The sequence below is a fragment of the Panthera leo genome, chromosome D1 (genome assembly GCF_018350215.1).
Source record: "Panthera leo isolate Ple1 chromosome D1, P.leo_Ple1_pat1.1, whole genome shotgun sequence".
In the NCBI taxonomy this organism is placed as follows: domain Eukaryota; kingdom Metazoa; phylum Chordata; class Mammalia; order Carnivora; family Felidae; genus Panthera; species Panthera leo.
In genome coordinates this window covers 99,301,972-99,322,792 of record NC_056688.1, presented here as the reverse complement: position 1 = coordinate 99,322,792, position 20,821 = coordinate 99,301,972, and the positions used below count along the sequence as shown (strand labels likewise).

The 20,821-nt window shown below is 44.9% G+C and overlaps 1 protein-coding gene across 27 annotated transcripts in view; it reads left to right on the top strand.

Moving 5' to 3' along the window:
- Window positions 1-17,224, top strand: part of CELF1 (CUGBP Elav-like family member 1) — a 73,689-nt gene extending 56,465 nt beyond the window's left edge. For 20 of the 27 annotated variants that reach the window (XM_042906800.1, XM_042906807.1, XM_042906794.1 and 17 more), the window contains 9 exons: window positions 3,010-3,144; window positions 3,683-3,762; window positions 4,085-4,246; window positions 6,703-6,778; window positions 8,210-8,338; window positions 8,674-8,784; window positions 9,443-9,628; window positions 12,029-12,172; window positions 12,564-17,224. In XM_042906800.1, coding sequence (XP_042762734.1) covers window positions 3,010-3,144; window positions 3,683-3,762; window positions 4,085-4,246; window positions 6,703-6,778; window positions 8,210-8,338; window positions 8,674-8,784; window positions 9,443-9,628; window positions 12,029-12,172; window positions 12,564-12,691 — 1,151 coding nt within the window. In that variant the 3' untranslated portion in view covers window positions 12,692-17,224. The remainder of the gene's footprint in view (window positions 1-3,009; window positions 3,145-3,682; window positions 3,763-4,084; window positions 4,247-6,702; window positions 6,779-8,209; window positions 8,339-8,673; window positions 8,785-9,442; window positions 9,629-12,028; window positions 12,173-12,563) is intronic. The other 7 variants (XM_042906796.1, XM_042906788.1, XM_042906798.1 and 4 more) reach the window with 5 other exon arrangements.
- Window positions 17,225-20,821: the final 3,597 nt, after the last annotated feature.

Below are 20,821 nucleotides of genomic sequence, written 5' to 3'. Positions count from 1 at the left end.
ATATATATGTATGTGTGTGTGTGTGTGTGTGTGTGTGTGTGTGTATATATAAATATATATATCGAGGCACCCCAGCACTTGGGATTTTGTATCTAATTTCTGTCATATGCTTGTTGTACATACATACACACACACACACACACACACACACACACACACACACACACACACAAACACATACAGTGGAGTATTCCTTGGCAATCAAAAAGAATGAAATCTTGGCCATTTGCAACTACGTGGATGGAACTGGAGGGTATTATGCTAAGTGAAATTAGAGAAAGACAAATATATGACTTCACTCATGAGGACTTTAAGAGACAAGACAGATGAACATAAGGGAAGGGAAGCAAAAATAATATAAAAACGGGGAGGGGGACAAAACATAAGAGACTCTTAAATATGGAAAACAAACAGGGTTGCTGGAAGGGTTGTGGGAGGGGGGATGGGCTAAATGGGTAAAGGGCACTAAGGAATCTACTGAAATCATTGTTGCACTATATGCTAACTAATTTGGATGTAAATTTAAAAAAAAGAAAATTAAAAGGTTTTGATGAGAATTTTTAAGGTCTGCTTTCTAAGCAGCTTTCAAATGTGCATTACATTACTATTAACTGTAGTCACCAGGCTAAATTATTTTATAATGGGAAGTTTGTACCTTTTGATCCTTTAAAAAAATTTTTCAAGTCTTGTTATTTATTTTTGAGAGAGACAGAGAAACTGAGAGGGGGAGGGTCAGAGAGAGAGAAGGAGACACAGAATCTGAAGCAGGCTCCAGGCTGCCTGCTGTCAGCACAGAGCCCAACGCTGGGCTTGAACCCATGAACCAGGAGATTGTGACCCTAGCCGAAGTTGGACACTTGACTGACTGAGCCACCCAGGTGCCCCACCTGTGGATCCTTTTTACCTTTTTTGCCCACTCCCTTACGCCCAACCTCCAACCACCAATTTGGTTTTTGTATCTATGAACTTAGGGAGTTTTTTGTTTGTTTTTAAGATTTTATGTAAGTGAGGTCATACAGTATCTTTCTCTGTTTGACTTATTTCACTTAACATAAAGTCTTCAAGGTCCATCCATGCTGCCACAAATGGCAAGATTCCATTCTTTTTTATGGCTGAATAATATCCCGGGTGTGTGTGTGTGTGTGTGTGTGTGTATCCCACATTTTCTTTATCTGTTCATCTGTTGATAGACACTTAGGTTGTTTCCATGTCTTGACTATTGTAAATAATGCTGCAGTGAACATGGGTGTGCAGCTATTTTTCTTTTTAGGCTTTATTTATTTATTTATTTATTTATTTATTTATTTAATTTTTTTTAACGTGTATTTTCAGAGCATGAGTGGGGAGGGGCAGAGAGGAGGGAGTCAGATTCTGAAGCAGGTTCCAGGCTCTGAGCTGTCAGCACAGAGCTCGACACGGGGCTTGAATTCATGAACCGCGAGATCATGACCTGAGCTGAAGTTGGACGCTTAACCAAGTCACCCAGGCGGCCCATTAGGCTTTATTTTTAAATAATCTCTACACCCATTGTAGGGCTCAAACTCACAATGCCAAGATCAAGAGTCGCATGCTCCACCGACTTAGCCAGCCAGGTGCCCGGAGTATGCAGCTTTCTGAGTTTGTGTTTTTGTTTTCTTCAGATAAATACCCAGAAGTGGAATTACTGGCTTATATGGTAGCTCTGTTTTTAAATTTTTGAGGAACCATGTTGGTTTTTACATTGGCTGCAGTCAGTTTACATTCCCACCAGCAATGCACCAAGGGCTCTCTTTTCCACATCCTCACCAACTCCTGTTATTTCTTGTCTTTTTGATTATAGCCGTTCTAACAAGTGGGAGGGGATACTTCATTGTTGCTTTGATTGGCATTTTGTTGATGATTGGTGATGTTGAGCATCTTTTCATGTACCTGATGGCCATCTGCTGCATGTCTTCTTTGGAAAAATACCTGTTCGGATCCTCTGCCCATTTTTTTAACTGGGTGCTGTGTTTTGTTGTTCCTGAGTTGTAGGTGTTATTTCTATATTGGATATTAACCCTTTATCAGATACATGATTTGCAAATATTTTTCCCATTCAGTAGGTTGCCTTTGCATTTTGTTGATGATTTTCTTTGCTCTGTAGAAGCTTTTTAGTTTGATGTAGTCCCACTTGTTTATTTCTGTTTTTGTTGCCTTTGTTTTGGCAGTCAGATCCAAAAAATCATCTTTAAGATTGGTTTTATGGAGCTTACTGCCTATGTTTTCTTCTCAGAGTTTTATGGTTTCAGGTCATACGTTTAAGTCTAATCCATTTTGAGTTAATTTTTGTGTATGGTGTAAGATTGTAGTCCAGTGCACTAAGTAATCTGTCATCTAAATTGTCTGTTTTTTTTTTTCTTTAAAATAAATATGGTAAATAAAGATGGAGAGAGTTGATACGTAAATAGTACAAGAACATTTTAGAGTAAACTGGAATGTCTTTGATGAATATAATTTCTTACGACAAGAGTGGGGGAAGGGGAGATGGACAAGTAGGAAGGAGAACTTAGTCCTCAAGAGAATAATCAGAAAAGGAAAGTGGACATTTACACTCACCAAAAGGTGTGTTCTGTTTCTCTTGTCATATCAATTAAATGTGAAAAACTTGTCCTTCTTTGGTGTAGTAGAACTGCTAGTAAGAGCAAACATCACTAAGTGCTAGGCAAGATGCTGAGTGCTTTGCATTTAATACCTACAGCTACCTTTAAGAGAAACACGGTTATCCCTATTAATCAGAAGTGACAGGCACAGAATGGTTAAGTAACTTTCACAGGCTCGTAAATTACTATATTTTATCTAAATGTTTCCAATTTTAAGGTTCAGTTGATTATGAGTTGCTAAATGATGAAAAAATGTGTATCTTAGAATCCAAGTAATATGATATAAAGGCATAGAGCCAGGATCCAAACATAGATGGTCTGACTCCAGGGTCTATGCCATACTACCTCTTGTAGTAATGATGTTCAAGCCTTTTGTGTTTTACTCTCTTAGCAGTGGAAGACAGGAAGCTGTTTATTGGTATGATTTCCAAGAAGTGCACTGAAAATGACATCCGAGTCATGTTCTCTTCATTTGGACAGATTGAAGAATGCCGGATATTACGGGGACCTGATGGCCTGAGCCGAGGTGGGTACATTTTTAGCCTTTAAAGATACTGGTCTTAAATTTAGAGTCTCTTTTAGTTAGACCAGTGGAAACCAGGGATCACTAGCTAACATGACCCTGTGATGATGGAGTGGCTGGGCTTGATATTGTAAATGTAGGTTCCGTCTACCAACTGATTCCTTTAGAATTGTCCCATCCCCCTAAGGAGTCTACATTCTGCACTTCAGTGTCATGTATTAAAATTTTCTCTTTTTGTGCTTGGACAGGTCCTTAATGGAAACACTTTCTTATCCAGAGAAACTAGAGGATTAGGATTTCTCTCCTTTATCCCTTTATCAAGCACTTTCTTTCTTGTTGTGCTTCCCTACTTTTTCACTGAAGCACTTAGTCACTGTTACAATGTATCTGTCTCCTTTACTAGATCTCTAACTCCTGAAGGCAGGAACCGTGACTATTATTGCTAGCATAGTACTTGGCACATAGCAGGTGCTCAGTAAATGTCAATCGGATATTTAATAAGCAAATGAATGAATGAAGCTATTGACACTTCTCTTACCAGGTTGTGCGTTTGTGACTTTTACAACAAGAGCCATGGCACAGACGGCTATCAAGGCAATGCACCAAGCACAGACCATGGAGGTAGGGAGCAGATGAATGAAAGGGAAAAGTTCCTTAGCCTGAGAGTGCTAGGACAGTTGGCCATTAAAGTTCTGCAGCATCTGACTGCGCTAAAGGTTAAGCAGGCTAAGCATCTTAAAGTGAAAAAAATGATTGGTTTTTAAAAAATTAACGTATTAGAAGTTGCCCTTTTAAATTTGTCTTTTTGCCATTTGTGTCTGTCAGGAAGAGAGTCGTGTGGCAGTGAATGAAATTAGAATGCATCTTGTGTGTCACTACAAAGGAGGATTTTTCCTTCGTGTAGAAGGAGGACTTTCACCCTTTGGCTTTGGTGTTTTCATAGGGCTGCTCATCTCCCATGGTGGTAAAATTTGCTGATACGCAGAAGGACAAAGAACAGAAGAGAATGGCCCAGCAGCTCCAGCAGCAGATGCAGCAAATCAGCGCAGCATCTGTGTGGGGAAACCTTGCTGGTCTAAATACTCTTGGACCCCAGTATTTAGCAGTGAGTCTCTGTGGTTTGCTTTCTGCAGACTGTGCAAGCTCCCAGCTGTTTTCTTCTTGTGCCATCCCTAGCTAATAGACACAATGGCATTTACGACTTTAACATATCAAAATTTTACGTAAAACTTTAGGCAATGCAATATTCTTTTAAGTTAAGTTATGTTAGTGTATCTCTCTGTCTCTCTCTCTGTCTCTCTCTCTGTCGTATAAACACAACTTTGGTTATAATTTGAGACTTCCATTACTATTAAAGTGAAATCCTGATTTCCTGATGCAAAGATTTAGAAATATCTCCAGTGTCCCCGTCACTTCATTTTTTTAAAAAGAAAATCCTAAGAGAATCTTAACTACCAAATATCTCCATATTTCTTTCTCCCAGATGTAGAGAACATAATTAAATGCTTATTGAGTCTTTCCTGAAGAGTATGGTAAATGTTTCTTTCCACTGACTGAGAGAGCAAGATACTGGCACAGACATCATTAAATGAGTATTACAGGTGTATATTTGAGTTCGCTACATTATAGATGGATGGCCTTTAACTCTTTCCATCTTGTTCTTGAGTTTGACTTACGTAGTCCAAAGGCTCTAATTTGGTGTTTAGATTTACTAGATCTACAAATATGTTACAGGGGATTATCACTGCTTTAAAATCTTAAAAGAATAGCAGTACGAAATACTGAAAACTATCTCATCTGTGAAGCTGTCAATGAAGGAAAATCAGTGGTGAAACCAATAGATTCGTATGGATAGTCCCAAAAATATACACATAAGAATAATTATATACTTTTACTCTACTCCTTTAAAACGTTGTCCTATACAGAAACAAAGGCAATGATTTCTGTCTCCCAGTATTGAGTTTTGGCTAATTTGCTGCCTCCTGGTCTTCATATTTCTAAAATGTTAGAAGAAATCCCAGTTTTCCAGCTAGTATTTCTCTGAAGTCAAAAAGTATAGATGGTTGGTATATCTCATCAGATTAAGTTGTTTCTTGGTGCTAGAACATTGCTTGTAAGTTCAGGAAATTCAGAGAGATTTTGTTTTAGTCTTCTGCCAAAATGATAATGCGTTTAAAATGATCTCCATTATATGCATTCGCCTTTCTTAGAGAGTTTTGGAGCTCTTTCTTAGGGTAGAGTCTCCTTTTTATTGCCATCACCACATCCAGCAGCACATGATGGTATTTGTTGAGAGCTGCAGTCTTTTTGTTTCGGTTAGACATGATCCCTGCCCTCAGAACTGTTCTCATTTAGGGAGGAAATGAAGGTGCCAAGTATAGAGTGCACAGCCCACCAGTTGGGGTTGAGCACATTGCCCAGGGTATTTAAGAAGACAAAAATGAGGACATGTGGGTATATAAATGATAGTACATTAATATTAATTATGAGGTTCTTTCTGGAATAGGTGGACTTGAACCTCTAGTCTGTTTAGACTAGAGCAGTGCTTCTTAATCTTTGTGGGGTGTGGACCCCACTGAGAAGCTGATAAAAATTGTGTGTATGTACATTTTCTCATTCTATATCTGGAGGTTTGAGAACCTAAAACCTATATGGACTAAAGGGATTCATGATGACTGAGGAACCAGATCGGGTGTTCATGGAAATGGGCAACAGGTTGAATAAAGGATTCAGAAACGAGGATGCCAGTTGTACATGAGGAAAAGTGATTGGCTTTGAATGGAGCAAAGGTTTTCAGCCGGTTTGTTAGTCAAAGGTTGCTGTTTGCAAAGATAGTAAGATCATGGAGATCCATAAGCTCATGGACAACTTCTTGTTGTATTTGTTAGGGGGCAGCAATTGAAAGAATATACGCTGAACTGATCACGATCAGTCCGTTCGTCAGTCATTTGGTCATCCGTAACAGTGAAGACCAGTTTTGTGGGGGAGGAGATAAACGGGTCTGTATGGATATATAGCATCAAAAGATTGGTCTTTTCGTGTTCCGTTGTGGCCACTAAAGAATGACTCCAAGAAATACCCTGAAATGGTTTAGATTTGATATTTAAAATAATAGTAGTGTGAAGTAGAAATTGGGTGCCTGGATGGGAACAATCTGCAAAATAAGATGTGTGCGAAGTGAACTAAGAACTCGGGAGCGAGGAACTAGACGTGGCAGTCCTCCATCTGCAGACTCTCATTGCAGTGGATTGCATAGCTGAGCTTGGTTCTCTACTCGACTTCTGTCCTCTGCTGTGCTGCGTTCTGTTGCCCAGGGACTTGAGCTTGGTCAGCACTCAGTGACTGTAAATAAATATCTTCTGGGCCAGGGCTTTAGCTGTGTCGTATTGTCCTGTGCTGTCATAAGCCTCATGTTTCTGTTGTGTTGGCTTGGGTTCTTGTCTTCAACTCTCTTCTCTCTGGGGGCCTCTGCACTCTCGCTTTGCTGTGCTGTAGAGTTATCCCAGATGCAGAACCAGCCCTCACTCTCACTCTTGTTCTGTTTTTTGGTGTAATGTCTAGCTTTATTTGCAGCTCCTTCAGCAGACTGCCTCCTCTGGGAACCTCAACACCCTGAGCAGCCTCCACCCAATGGGAGGTAAGTGTTACGCTGCTGTGGAGGAGCAGCAGCCAGCAGGCCACCAGACCCAGCTAACAACAGTCTGAGAGTTTTGCACCGTTTGTACAGAAAACAAATGTTTTCCCACTCATAACATAAACCCAACGCGAGATGCGCATCCCAGAACTCAACCACCTTGTCTCTAGAAGGTGGCTCTGTTAGTTGCTGATGCAAGATTGCTTTGGGGTTGTCTGATACTCCCACCCCTTTAAGTCTCTATTGAGGAGGAAGATGGAAAAAGAGGTGTTAGCATGTGTGGGCTATCTGAGGCCGTTCTGATAAGGAGAAGATTGCAGGAACTCTTTATTTCCACAATAACGTGACTTTTCCAGTGGATAAGAAGAAATCCGTGCAAATGACTTACCCAGAAACTGCTGAAATCTAGGCAGTTAATTTACCTCTGTGTCTTATACATGTTAACTTCTTAGGTGAATTACCTTGGGGCTCCACAGACAAAAGTAGGGCCATCAGACAAGTTAGTGGAGGTAGGGAGTGGAGCAGTCCCAGAGCCTCTGCCCCTAACCCTTCTGCAGTGGGTGAAGGCCCAGCAAGTGTATTTGAGAAAGGGGTAGTCTTAGATGAACTGCATTTTAGTGTGTGAGAAATTTTGATAGTGGTTCACTTTGTCTTAGGGACCTGGAGTTTGGTACGTTTTTCGAAAGTTGCTAAGTTTTTGGAAATCTGTGTTGTAGTTTCGTTTTTTATTCTTCCTAACTCTCCCCGCAAACCACTTCCCATCTGCTTTTCCATGGTCCAATAAATGGTTTGCAACACACTGTCGGTGCAGTTCAGATTTCTTGTTCCTTTTAACTGTTGCTTGCATTCTACTTGGAGCCCCCCCCCCCCCCGCATTGTTTTTCTCTCTCTTCTTTCTGATGAGTAATCTGCTATTAAAGTGGTGGTTTTCCCTTAGTCTTTCTCCTATTGCTGTTCTCACATGTATTCCCCTCCTGTCATTCCTCCTTTGGCCACCTGAATCCTGCTGCATTTTCTGCCTGTCCACCTCCGCTGGAAAGAGCAAATCCCCCATAAAGTGGGAGCGAGGGGCTCAGATGCAGTCCTGCTCTGTGACTTAGGTTTTGTCATTTGTTGTTCTCTTGGACACCTGGTGTGATGGTAGACCACAGACCTAACCCTCTCCTGGTTTCCTAATTGCCGGTCCCTGTTGTGAATGTTCACTTGGGGTGTCATGCTGTTGGATTAGATATCTCTTCTCTGAGGAAATGATGTCAAGTTTCTTAATGAATTGAGTGATACCTGAATCTTTTTTGGAGCATTGTAGTATTACTTGTAAGGTTTATCTAGAAGAGGTCCTTTTGGGACCAGCCTTCGCCAGTGTGTGCGGTCATTGCTGGAGTGGTTACGAGGAACCTTTATCTGCTGGCTGATCTCTTGCTTTGGATGTTGCAGGGTTAAATGCAATGCAGTTACAGAATTTGGCTGCCCTAGCTGCTGCAGCTAGTGCAGCTCAGAACACACCAAGTGGTACCAATGCTCTCACTACATCCAGCAGCCCCCTCAGCGTACTCACCAGTTCAGGTAAGCGTGTCACTGGAACCCAGTGTGCCTTGCGCAGAATCCCAAGAGAGGGGTCTGTCATTCTGGAGAGTGGTTAACATCCCTTTCCAAAGGGGTCAAGATTATGAACAGTTAATTTTCAAATGTCATCTTGTGACTTAAGAGAAATCTCACAGTTTTGAGTTTGTTGTAACTGTCATTTGACTCTGTGTCCCGCAGTGACAGTTACCAGAATCAGTAACTGAAAACCTCTTTATGAAGAGAATACTTGAGTAGTATTACTCTTGTGCTTTGGTTCCTGTTGACATGAGGAGCACGTGTCGGCTCAAGTTTAACACTTGGGTTTCTGGTCACAGGGTCCTCACCGAGCTCCAGCAGCAGCAGCTCTGTCAACCCCATCGCCTCCCTTGGAGCCCTGCAGACATTAGCTGGAGCAACGGCAGGCCTCAACGTCAGCTCTTTGGCAGGTGAGAGACAGCCCCTGGATGCCATCAGGCCATTCTTTGTTCAGGTAGCACATTTTAGGGTCCCCAGGGGAATGAACAAGGTGGCCTGGTGAAGTTAGGAATAATCATGGGATTTCAAGTCAGACCTGAGTTAAATCCCACCTCTGCTCCTTATACCCCCTTTCTAAGGTCATTTTCTCATCTGTGAAGTGGGAATAGAATACTTTGAGGGCTGTGAAGTAAATGAAAACATGGGTAAAGTGCTGAGCTCGTGGCTTAGTACAGTGTCAGGCACATAGAATTCGCTGCTATTTTGATGATAGGGTTTACCCACATCTTGTCGTAAACCACACACACTCCTTTTAGTCTCCAAATATGGGATGCTTATTTTGCCGCATTCCAGCTTTGTGAGAAAGTAGCAGAAAGCCAGAGAGAAAATGGAGCAGGTCATGTGTAAGTGTTGTCATGTCTTACACAGGTAGGAAGAATGTAATGGGGAGAGCCACACCTGCGTGTGGCATTTTTTAATGTTCCCATTGGCAGTAAGGCTGGTGAGTGTCCTGAGACCTGACCAGTCAGGGAGAAGCTGAGAGAGAGATAAAAGGGAAAACCTTGGAGTTGTGTTTGGCGTCAGTCAAGTCTTCCCAATATGTTAATCCTGCTCTTCCCCACAACCAAGGGATGGCTGCTTTAAATGGTGGCCTGGGCAGCAGCGGCCTTTCCAACGGCACCGGGAGCACCATGGAGGCCCTGACGCAGGCCTACTCGGGAATCCAGCAATATGCTGCCGCGGCACTCCCTACTCTGTACAACCAGAACCTGTTGACACAGCAGAGTATCGGTGCTGCTGGAAGCCAGAAGGAAGGTGAGTGCGGAAGGACGACAAGGGGGTCGCTCTCCCCGCAGGCGGAGCTGAAGGCAGGCCAAAGGCCAGGAGTATCGTTTAGGTGGTCAGATCAGTGCTTTTCTTTGGCAGTGTCAAGGGTAGACTGAGAAGTTCTGTAAAGTGTGCTCTGCTTTGGGACTGTTCTCTGGATGTGGCTCACATGAGAACCTGTGTTTGCCCTCCCGTAACCTGGCTGCAGGTTTTAGATGAAGAAGCATACTGACCTTACCGTATGACAGTATTTTGACAATCTGTCTTTGTTAGGAAGTCATCTTTGTGGATTATAAATTTCTCAGAGGATATCTTCTGTCAAGGTGTCCCTTTTAAGCTCTCTTACTTGGCATTTTCCTCCTTTTCTGATCTGTGCTTTTCCTAATTAACGAGGCACTGAAGGTGATGGGACAGAAAATTATGGCCCGTGGGTTGATGGATTGGGAAGTGTGTGCTGTGACATAAATGGGATTAAATTCAGGAGAGACTTTTCTAGGCAGAAAGAGGCGTGAAGGTGGTTTGTATCAATAGAAAGTCCTGCTGACACCTCTGTGCTCATACTTGACTGGATTTCTGCAGCCCAAAGCTGGCAAGGTTTAAGCACTGATGTGGGGAAAAGACACATAGCCTCTCTCGCCATGGCAGCAAGGACTCCTGGTACGGTGCATCCTCACCTGCTCTGAATCAAGATGCTTCTGTACCTAGGATATGGTAGTGGGGGAACTGGAAGAACTGTGGAGATGGACAGTATAAAGCAGGAAAAGCATGAGGTGTTCCATATGGTGCTCTGAAGACTGATGAATGGGAAAGAGGGATGGGGAGCACCAGAGGCACAGCATTTTGTGTAGAATGGTCAGAGAAGGTCTCTCACTTGCTGTTTAATCAGAGACCTGAGGAAGTAAGGAAGCTAGCAGTGCATACGTCTAGAGGAAGAAGGGTAATGCGGGCAGAGGAACACCTCTGTGTCATCAGTGCAAAGGCCCTGATGCAGTAGTGTTCTGTAATGTGTTTGGTGACAGCAGGGAGGCTGGGTGGCTGGAGAATGGCTGGACTGCAGTTATAATAAGTTGCCTTTGGTTAGAAAGTCATTGAGTGTAAATGGTTGGAAGAAGAAAGCACATTCTGGTTTTGAGCTCAGAGTTAATCATAGATACCTTTTTTCTTTTTTCTTTTTAAATGTTAATTTTTTTAAAATTATTTTTTATGTTTTTGAGAGAGAAAGAGACAGAACATGAGCAGAGGGGTGGCACAGAGAGAGAAATTAGAAATACAGAATCTGAAGCAGGCTTCAGACTCTGAGCTGTCAGCACAGAGCCCGACGCAGGCTCAAACCCACAAGCCGTGAGATCATGACCTGAGCCGAAGTTGGACACCTAAGAGGGAGAGAGAGTGTGCACACGTAGTGTGCACACGTGGGAAAAGGGCGGACAAAGAGGGGGACAGAGAATCCGAAGTGGACTCTGTGCTGACAGCTGAGAGCCTGATGCGGGGCTCCAACTCATGAACCGTGAGATCGTGACCGGAATGGAAGTCAGATGCCTAACTGACTGAGCTACCCAGGTGCTCCAATCATGGGCACTTTTTAAAATGTAATTTCTTTTTATTGAGGTATACTATACATGTGGTAAAATTCACCCTTTGGGGAGCATACAGCTCTGTGAGCTTTGATGAATGCATACAGTCATGTAACCACCTTTACAGATGGAGAATGTTTCCGTTGCTCCCCCCACCCCCGCAGTTCCCTCATGTCCCTTAGTCATTCCCGGCCCCCACCTCCTGCCTCACAACTGCCAATCTCTCTTTGCTGTCCCGATACTTTCTAGCACGGTTTGGAAACCTGTTATGTTTATAATCTCTCTCTACTACTTTTTGTGTGTTTCTGTACAAGCCTTTAGTCTCCGGTTTTATTGCACCACACGCAAGTCTGCCTAGTTTATTGTCTCAGCCCTTGCTCCTCCTACAAGGTCAAATCCTGACACCCCTTAGTGGGAAGGAGTCTGTTTCAGTGATTGCCCTTTAGTTCCTGTTTCGTATTTGGAGAATCTGTAGTTCTCCAAATGAATTTGTGTGTTGGGACACAGACTGTTTTAATGCAGGTAGAAATGAGAAGCAGTGGGGGGTAAGTTTGACACTGATACTGAAGGCCTTTTTTTTTTTTTTTTTTTTTTCCTTCTAAATGTGTATTTTTGAGAAAAAGGGAATGCGAGTAAGAGTGGGAGAGGGGCAGAGAAAAGGAGAGAGAGATTCCCAGGCAGGCTCTGTGCTGATAGCGGATCCCATGACCCTGGGATCATGACCTGAGCAAAAACCAAGAGTCGGACCCTCAGCCAACTGAGCCACCCAGGGGCCCCAACACTGATGCCTTTTCGATCACTGGGTATTTTGAAGGTCCAGAGGGAGCCAACCTGTTCATCTACCACCTGCCCCAGGAGTTTGGAGATCAGGACCTGCTGCAGATGTTTATGCCCTTTGGGAATGTCGTGTCTGCCAAGGTTTTCATAGACAAGCAGACAAACCTGAGCAAGTGTTTTGGTATGTTGGCTTCTCTTTTGGTGTCGGGAGGGTTAAGTGCCTTTACCACTGAGAACAAAAAGGGTCTGAAAGCAGGAAGAGCAGGGTTTGAATTGGGTTACCATTTAACTCAACCTTGGGCAGATCAATTTTTTTATTGCTGTTCATGGATGATGGATTTCTACCCATACTGTTGCTCCGGAAGTAAAAATAATGTATGGAAATAGTTGGTCAGAAAACTTAAAAGTGCCATGTAGAAGTCAAGTGGTACTGTCGGGAATCTAATTTGTTTCATGTGATACAATTTCCAGAATTCTTGTCCCTGCTGAGAAATTTGGGATTTGAGACTATGCTCATAAGATATCTCTTGGCTCATCATGTCCCTCACCCAGGTTTCTGCTTGGATACACAGGTTTTGTAAGTTACGACAATCCTGTTTCGGCTCAAGCTGCCATCCAGTCCATGAACGGCTTTCAGATTGGAATGAAGCGGCTTAAAGTGCAGCTCAAACGTTCGAAGAATGACAGCAAGCCCTACTGAGCGTGCTCCCCTCTGAGACTGGAGTGAGAGGGTCTTCTGGTAAGTGGGGGAGGAGCACCCTTAATGATTCGAAGCCCTAAGGCTGTGTGTTGACAGCCCTGGACCCTGATCCCTGCCACTCTCGCAGGCACAGCTTGCCCCGAAGACTCGGCTACTGCCTTCTGTGGGAGTTTCGCTTCGTACAGAGGACGAGTTTGTGCTTTGGTTTCCAGTGTTTTACTTTGGAGTTTAGGTGCCATATCCTGAGTTTTTTTCTTTATTTAAAGTTTGCTGTGTTTGTAACCAGTGTGTGTTGAGAAGGACCAACATCAAACCGCCCTGGGGGGAGGAGGGGGAATGGAGAAGCATTAAAAAAGATCAGACCTTTCCCCACACTACCCCAAGAGAGGACTGAGTGAAACCAAAAATTGACCCCAGAATCTCCCTGAGTGCGAGAGTGGGTGAAATGAGAACTGGTGCCCAAGAGCCTTGGGGGCGGGGGGCGGGGAGGGCAGAGGCGAGGCTGGCTTTGGAGGTGAGGACAGTGACCCACACCCCATGGCCCCAGGAGCCGGAGGCTGAAGTGCCTCCATAGCTATCTTCTGGGGAGTTACTGAGTTCTTGCCACCTGTTTTTCAGATTCTTGTGCAGAATTTCTGCTGCTCTTTCCCAAGAAGGGGAAGACAGTTCTGTGGAAATAAAGCATTTGTTAAATTAGCTTGACATAGGCAACATGCAGGGAGACATCACCCATTACCGGCTTTTCCAGCCACCCATTGGTGTTGGATTGGCTCCGGCTGGCTGATGGCTGTTAAGGAGAAGCAGCCAGTCAAAAAGATCGTTTTTAGTTTATTTCAACACCACATTGTTAGACCACGGCCCATTTCTAATAGGTCCCTTTAAACAAGGTCTCTAGGCAAGACACTGTCTGGTTTCCTTCCTTGTAGTTGACCACAGCAGAGTGTCACTTCCATCCCAAGCCACAGTTTTCTCATGAGGGTAGATCTAAGAAGAGCTTACAGTATCTAGCTTGAAGGGGGCACCTCTCCTGAGCAGAGTGATCAAAAGCCATTGAATTGGCGGGGAGTGGGGGAGCCTTCTTCTTGGTGTACCTGAATCAGAAGGCACCTTTAAGCCAGAGTGCTGCATTTGTCAGCGGCCAGCACTTATCCGTAAAAGGATGAGAAATCTTTGCTTGCCTCTGTGGTTGAGGGATCCCAGATGTGGTATTCCCGCCCTCCCTCCGCCGCCCCCCCCAAGACAGGCCCCTCTTCTAACCACTCCAGCCCCTTCTGCTCTTGGGGACAGAGGAGACAACAGGACGTTTACAGCCTCCATATGGATTTAGTGTTCATTTACCTCAGTATTACCATGTTCATTTTTGTCCTCATGCTTACAGTTAGCTCCCTGCTGCCTCCCACAGGCATCACTGCGGCTCTTGCCTGTGACCCACACAGCCTTTGGGCCCTTCCTCTGCTCCAAGAAATGCTGTGGGGCTGGAGAGCCAGAAAGGACGCGCTGTTGGGAATGTGCACCTGGGCAGAGGTAGCCCTGTTGGGATATGACTCTTAGCCAAGGCCAGGGACAGGGTCCCTGGGATCTTAAGCCTCACAAACATCGGTCCTGACCCCTAACAGCAGAGATGAGATTAAAGGGGTTGCCTTGGTATTAAGTCAGATGGGGACTCTCTCCCTTGTCATGCTGTCCCTTTGGGTCACAGACAGGGATTGACCGTCTTGCTGTTGTACAGATAGTTTGGTGGTGTTGGATTATCCCATTGAAGCAGGGACAGCTGTTCCCTTCTCATAGTGATAACTTGGGTCTGTTGTCCTCTAAGAAACGTGAAACATACTTCTTAAGCTGAACCACGTAAACTTGAATTCCGTGCACTGGGAGAAATGTGTCCTGTGTTTCAAGGATAAAACTGTTCCAAAGGCTTCCAGGGTCATGATGGGATTTTTTAAATAAATGCAAAAAATAAAAATAAAAAAGAAAAAAGAAAAAAAGAAAAAAATGCTAGGTTGGGGAGGCGCTGTTCTGAATCCCAACCGGCTGGAACCAAGAATGTCGTTTCTATTTTTATAGAAGTTTTATACAGCTCCGGGGTGGAGAATATTTATTACCTAAATTATATCTCTGGAAAAGGCCAGGATTTTGTAGAATCCAGAATGTGATTGTTGTACACACAGGGTGCTGTGTATGATTGAAACTACTGACTCTCTGTGGCCCGTTTGCAGCCCAGCTAATAATCTGCCAGAGGGGAAGGAGTTAATGCTGTGAATTGGCGGAGGAGAGAGCTGTGCTCCCCAGGGTGCTGCCGGTGCTGTGATAGCTGACCTTCTGTTCTGTCTTCCTCCTTGGCCATTATGGGGTTTTCCAAAGCCCAGAACTCCACTCCCTCCCTACTTTCTCTCCCATCCCCCTCCTCCCCCATCTCACAATTATTTGTCCATGGATTTGTCCTGGGCTCCGGGACCTTCTGAAATGCCTTTTTGAATAATATGAAAGGCAAAGGTGCAGTCAGCCCACCTTTGATAGCAGACCCAGAGGTTTCATACCTGCTTGTGAGTTCTCTTTTCTAAAAGGAGCATGTGCCACAGCAGGGCCCTGGGCTGCCACACGGCCAGCTGGTGAGACCAGGCACTTCTCTCTGTTCTCTTCTCTCCTGCCCAGCGAGTGAGCACAGTAGCACTGCCCTTGAGCACAGTTCTCTCCCCAGGCCAAAGATGGTTTGTGAAGAAGCTGCTCCCCTATAAGTCTCACGGTGTGGAAGGGTTCAGCTCGGAGAGTGGAGACTAGCAGTCGAGTCTTAAGCAATCCTTTTCTGTTGTGTGGGGGTTTCACTTACATAAATGTGTTTTCTGCTATAGTTTTGTTTCTTACTTGGGTTTTATCATGAAATTGATTTGCCTTGAATGCAGCCAGACACTGTCTCCTGGGTCCCACATGAGTGGCCAGGGCCTGTGTGGAAACTAAAAGCTTGGATTTCTGGAAACGAAAGGCCATCCCTGTAGAATTGAGGAGAAATCCTGGCCCTCTCCCCTAGAGAGTTCCCCCACCCCAGCCATGGTCTTCTGTTTTCTCCTGGGTTTGAGGAGTGGGGAGGCTGCACCTCTGCTCCACCAGAGAGACCTTACCTTCTTCCTGGGACGAGTTGGGGCGCCTCGGGAAATCCAAGCCTTAGGTTCCCTTCTGTCTCTGGCAGTTGGATGTTTTCTTGGTGTCCTCCATGTCCTTTTTGACTTTTCCCTTGTGTCCATTGTTAGCATGTGCAAAAGTTCCCTGTCATTACCCAGCCCCCGCCCCGCCCTCCCGCCTCCTCATTTCAGGGCTGTACACAGTGAGTGTTCCTTTTCTCTCTCTCTCTGTTTGGATGTATTGCTCTGTGTAACTCAGTGGGTCTCCCTCTTTCTGGTTTGTTTTTTTTTCTAGATTCCTGCCGTTTGTTCATCGTTGTGCCTAAAGCATGTCGATGTGGCGTCAAGTACATCGTCCAAATCCCTGTCTCTTCAGCTTCTCTGATGCTTGAACTCTCACCTTTGACCTTGTGTTGACCTTTGATGCTGACGTGTATTTTTATTATGTTTGTTTCTTTCTTTGTTATTTCTTTTTTTCTTTTCCTTTTTTTTTCTTTTGTGCTGCCAAATTGGTTTTGCTAGAACGACTGCTGAAGGGGAAATATTTAAACTTGCATTTGAATATAAAAAAATCTATTTTTCTAGAACTTCATAAGATAACCACTTGATTTTGTGATTCCAATTCTTTGTAACTGTCTTCAGAGCAGCCCTACTAGCACATACCGCGTGGTGTTTGTATTTCTGTGAACACACAGCCAGTCCGTTTCTAGGCTTTGTTTCTCTGTGTGCTTAGTTTTAAAGACAACTTTGAAGTAAACAATGAAATAAAAGATGTCACTAAAACCTTTGAGGCTCCTGAGCACATTTTGCTGATATAGTTTGTGGGGCTTGAGGAGACCGCATGTGTTCTTTTTGTTTTTCTGAGTTCTCAACTGCAGAAAACACCTGAACCCCTTTCCTTTTTGACCGCAGGCTGCAATTTGGGCCCCAGCCAGCCCTTTTTCTTTTTCTTTTGTGGTTCTTCCCTGTAGTGACCCTGCAGGGAGCCTTCAAATCCCTCTGGCCCCTTCCCCTCAGCCCCGCTGTGCCCGCCTCCATGCTTGTTCCTACAGTCTCCACAGCAAAATGTGATGCTTTGATTTTTTTTTTTGTTTTTGTATTGTTTTTGTGTTTTTTTGTTTTGAATTTTTTCCTTTCCTACTAAGATTATGCCCAGAAAAAACAAGTTTTGCATGTTTCCTGCTGTTTCTTCACACCTTCGTATATATCACCTTCACCTCTCTGTTTTCTATAGTTTGTGCAAAAACTGACCGATTTAAAAGGGTTTCAAAGAAGCTGTTTTAAATTGTTGTGGGGTTGATTATTTTTTTCAAGATTGTATTGTTTTATTTTGAAGTGGCAACTTTCTCCTCTATTGCCCTTAGAGCGTTTGCCTGTGCACTTAGACTGTCACCTCATGTGGCCTCCAGGCCTCAGCATTGGTTGGGGGGGGGGGGGGGGGGGAGGGCGGAAGCTGGCTGCTCTGCTCAGAGATGGGTGGGAAGGGGGCCTGGACAGGCACGAGGAGCAGAGATAGAACCCAGAAGGTGGCCGCGGGTGGGCAAGAGGTTCAGCGCATTAGGGGTAGTGAGTGTCCCTCAGCCCCGAAGAAGGAGGGTGCTCTTAACCACTCGGAGGAGGTCATCCATGCACTAAGCGGCAATATACCTGCCAGCGCTTTTCCTAGGTGACAAGCACAATACTACAGTCTTCACACTGTTTACAGCCCTGGGCACCAACTACCCCACACTGGCTCTTCACCACAGCTCTGCTCTTGCTTAGCTTAGTGGGGTGGGGGTGAGGGCAGGGATTTGTTGTTTTTGTTTTTGTTTTTGTTTTTGTTTTTGTTTTTGTTTTAATTGGGTGAAGAGCCAAATAGCTACTGTCCCTGGGTGCCAGGCACGCCAGTTCCTTGGTTCCCTGAGGGGAACTTGCTCTCCTCTCTTGTGGCACCATCCAGCCTCAGGGTCTTAGGGACTTGAGTAAGAATGTGAATGGCGGAGGGAGAGGCCAGAGGAGACTAGAGGTCACGGGATGGATCTGTGGAGGTAAGAGGTTGCAGAGGGAGGAGTTTGTGATAGATTCCACCCAGACCTAAGCTGCTGGCGGGTGGGAGAGCTGGGAAGTAGGATTGTCCAGGGAATGGTGAAGAGGGGTAGCCGAGGGACGGGGGGGGGGGGGGGGGGGGGGGGGGAGGGGGGTGGGGAAGGTAGAAGCACTGTTAGCGTCATCCATGCAGGGGTTGATGAAGGAAGGGGTCCTGGCAGAGTTTCTTCTGTGGGACCCGGCGGGTTGCCTAGTATTATGCTTGAGGCCACTCTTACTAGGAGGAGAGGGAGGCCAAATGGAGGCCCAGTGTATGGTAGGCTGCTTAATTTCCTGGAAGGGGTGATTGGATGGAAAGAGGCCAGGAACCCCAGCCTGAGCGAGACTGCCGTGCACCCCACAGTCTGACTGCACAGAGCCGCCTCTGTTGGCAGAAGGCGCCGAGGCTCCCCTTCCTGTGTATTCAGAATCCGTGTTTGCCAATACATTTTGCTTTCAATTCCAAGAGGAGCTCTGGGAAAACCTGTGGATAAAACCAAATGCCAAACGTTGGACGTTGTTTCCTTTTCCTTTTCTCTCTCTGATTGTTTTAATTGTTCTGTGGTGGTTTTAATGGATTTGAGACCCTGGAGCGGCAGCTGCCTTTCTGATTTCCAGCTGCTTTTTGTGAATAATTTAAAAAGAAAAAAAAAAAAAGAAACTTTACATTTTGGAGACAAACCTGTGTGAGTTTTTTATTGGTACAAACGTTGTATTTAACACTAGGGGTTTTGTACAGTTTTTTGCCTTTTCTACTAGAAAACAATGTAAAGTGATTTCACAATGTGAAGAGAAAAAAAATTGCCACTATGACCAAACGCACAGTCTGTTCTGCAGCAACAACGGGATTCAATCAACTCAAAGTCGTGATTCAGCCGTAGAAATGCTTTTCCTTTACCTTGTTTGAGCTTTCCTTTCTTTCCTGTTTTGATTTGCAAAAGAAAATGTCTTTTCTGTGTGAACTTGTGTTGTACTATGTAGAAAATTATGGATTTTACTTTAATGGTTTAAAAAAAAAAAAAAAAAGGGCAAGAAGAGCCTTTGTCGCTTTTCTGACCTGATCACAGAGTTTGTGTAGTGGATTAAAAAAGAAAAAAAAAATTGTTACAAGTTTGGAGCAAGGGAGTATGTGTTTAAAAGGAATCTCCTTCCTTTTTTTGTGTGTTTTTCCTTTTGTCCCAACGGGGAACCTAAATCTGTTTTAATTGCACAGACACACGGACAAAAAGTCATTTTGTATCTGCCAAGTGTGGTACCTTCCTTTGTTTATTTGCTATTAAACTGTTTGAGAAGAATTGACGTTGTCTTCAGAGTTATTATTGATTGTTGGGGTGGTCAGTGGGGTCCTTGGGGCTGGTGGGGATGGGGACGTTCCTGAAGAATGGGTGGGTACCCCGATAAGGTTTTGTTTTGATGTGCCTGTTTCATGGAACTGAACTCACCAAAGGCTCCTGAAAGAACATGACTTCTCCCCAGAAAACTACCTTCTCCATTATTCTGTATTCTTCCGCAACATTCCTGCTGATACAGGAGCATCTTCATGGATGTGAGGGCGATCTGGCTGCGACATCTGTCACCCCGTTGATCGCCAGGGTTGATGCGGCTGATCTGGCTGGCTAGGCGGGTGTCCCCTTCCTCCCTCACCGTTCCATGTGCGTCCCTCCCGAAGCTGCGCACTCTGTTGAAGAGGACGGCCTTCCCCGATAGAGGAGGACCGTTCTTCGGTCAAGGGTATGCGGGTAGCTGTGCTCCCCTGCTAGAGCCTCCAAACAAGCTCTCGGGAACATCTTCAAACTTTTGTGTAAATCTTCATTTTTGTGCTGCTTCCATTTCTAGTAGCGGCTGCCACGCTGCAGAATTGGCTAGACCAATGAGTGCAGATCCCCTCTCTGGGCTGTGGAGTTCCTGCGCACCAGGGAGGCAGCCAACCAGCACCGAGTCCCAGAACAGGAGACCCGTACTGTCTGGGCCTTTAATGCTCCACCACAAAGTGATTCAGCTCCTGTCCCCTTCATTCTGACCTCGGAACAAGGTCACAGAAGGGCATCTCTAGGATTCCTTGCGTTTGCTACTAATTCTAGATCACTCTCTGAGACTCTACAGCTGGGCCTCCTGAGACATCCAAGGGCTGCAGGCTCAGCATTGGACTGGGAGGCTAGAGGCCTGCAGCCAGCACAGGGGCTGTGGGTGGGCCAGGCCCCGACCTCATCAGAGTCTCTGTTTGTGAGGTGTATCTGGAGGAGCATTTCTCAGTGGGAGTTAACACTGAGTACTAGCCCATGAAATGTTTGATGAAGTAAGAGTTCGGAACGCAAATAAATTTGGGAATAGTGCTTTCTCCTCGTTTGTGTTCATTAAAAATAAGTTTAAAAGCGAAAACTTTGTATTACTCTGCCGTAATTATCCTAGCTTAACTTCATTGACTGTTTACCACAATCCAAGTGCCATGGGAAACTCTTGATACATGTTATATGTTCCAATCTTTATAACATCCCTGGGAGGGAGCTACTGTTCCCATTCTCGTTTTGTAGGTGAGTCAACTGGGGTTCAAAGACATTGGTTCGGGCCTCCTGAGTGTCTTGACTTCAGCTCAGGTCACGATCTCACAGTTTGCGAGTTCGAGCCCCACATCAGGCTCTCTGCTGTCAGTGTGGAGCCTGCGTAGGATCCTTTGTCTCCCTCTCTCTCTCTCTGCCCCTTCCCCACTTGTGTGCACATGTCTGCTCTTTCTCTCAAAAATGAACATTAAAAAAGCTTCAGTAAAAAGATACTGTGTTGTCTCCCAGAAGGTGGTGTGCACTGAGAACCAAGCCAGGTCTGCCCACCTCCCGAACCCTTTCTCTAAACCACTGCTGAGGAGAAATAACTCCAGAAGAGCAAATAAATGTGCCTTAGTTAAGCTGTGCCTTCTCCTCACACGTGCTTGCACGCTGCCCCCTAGACTCCAGTG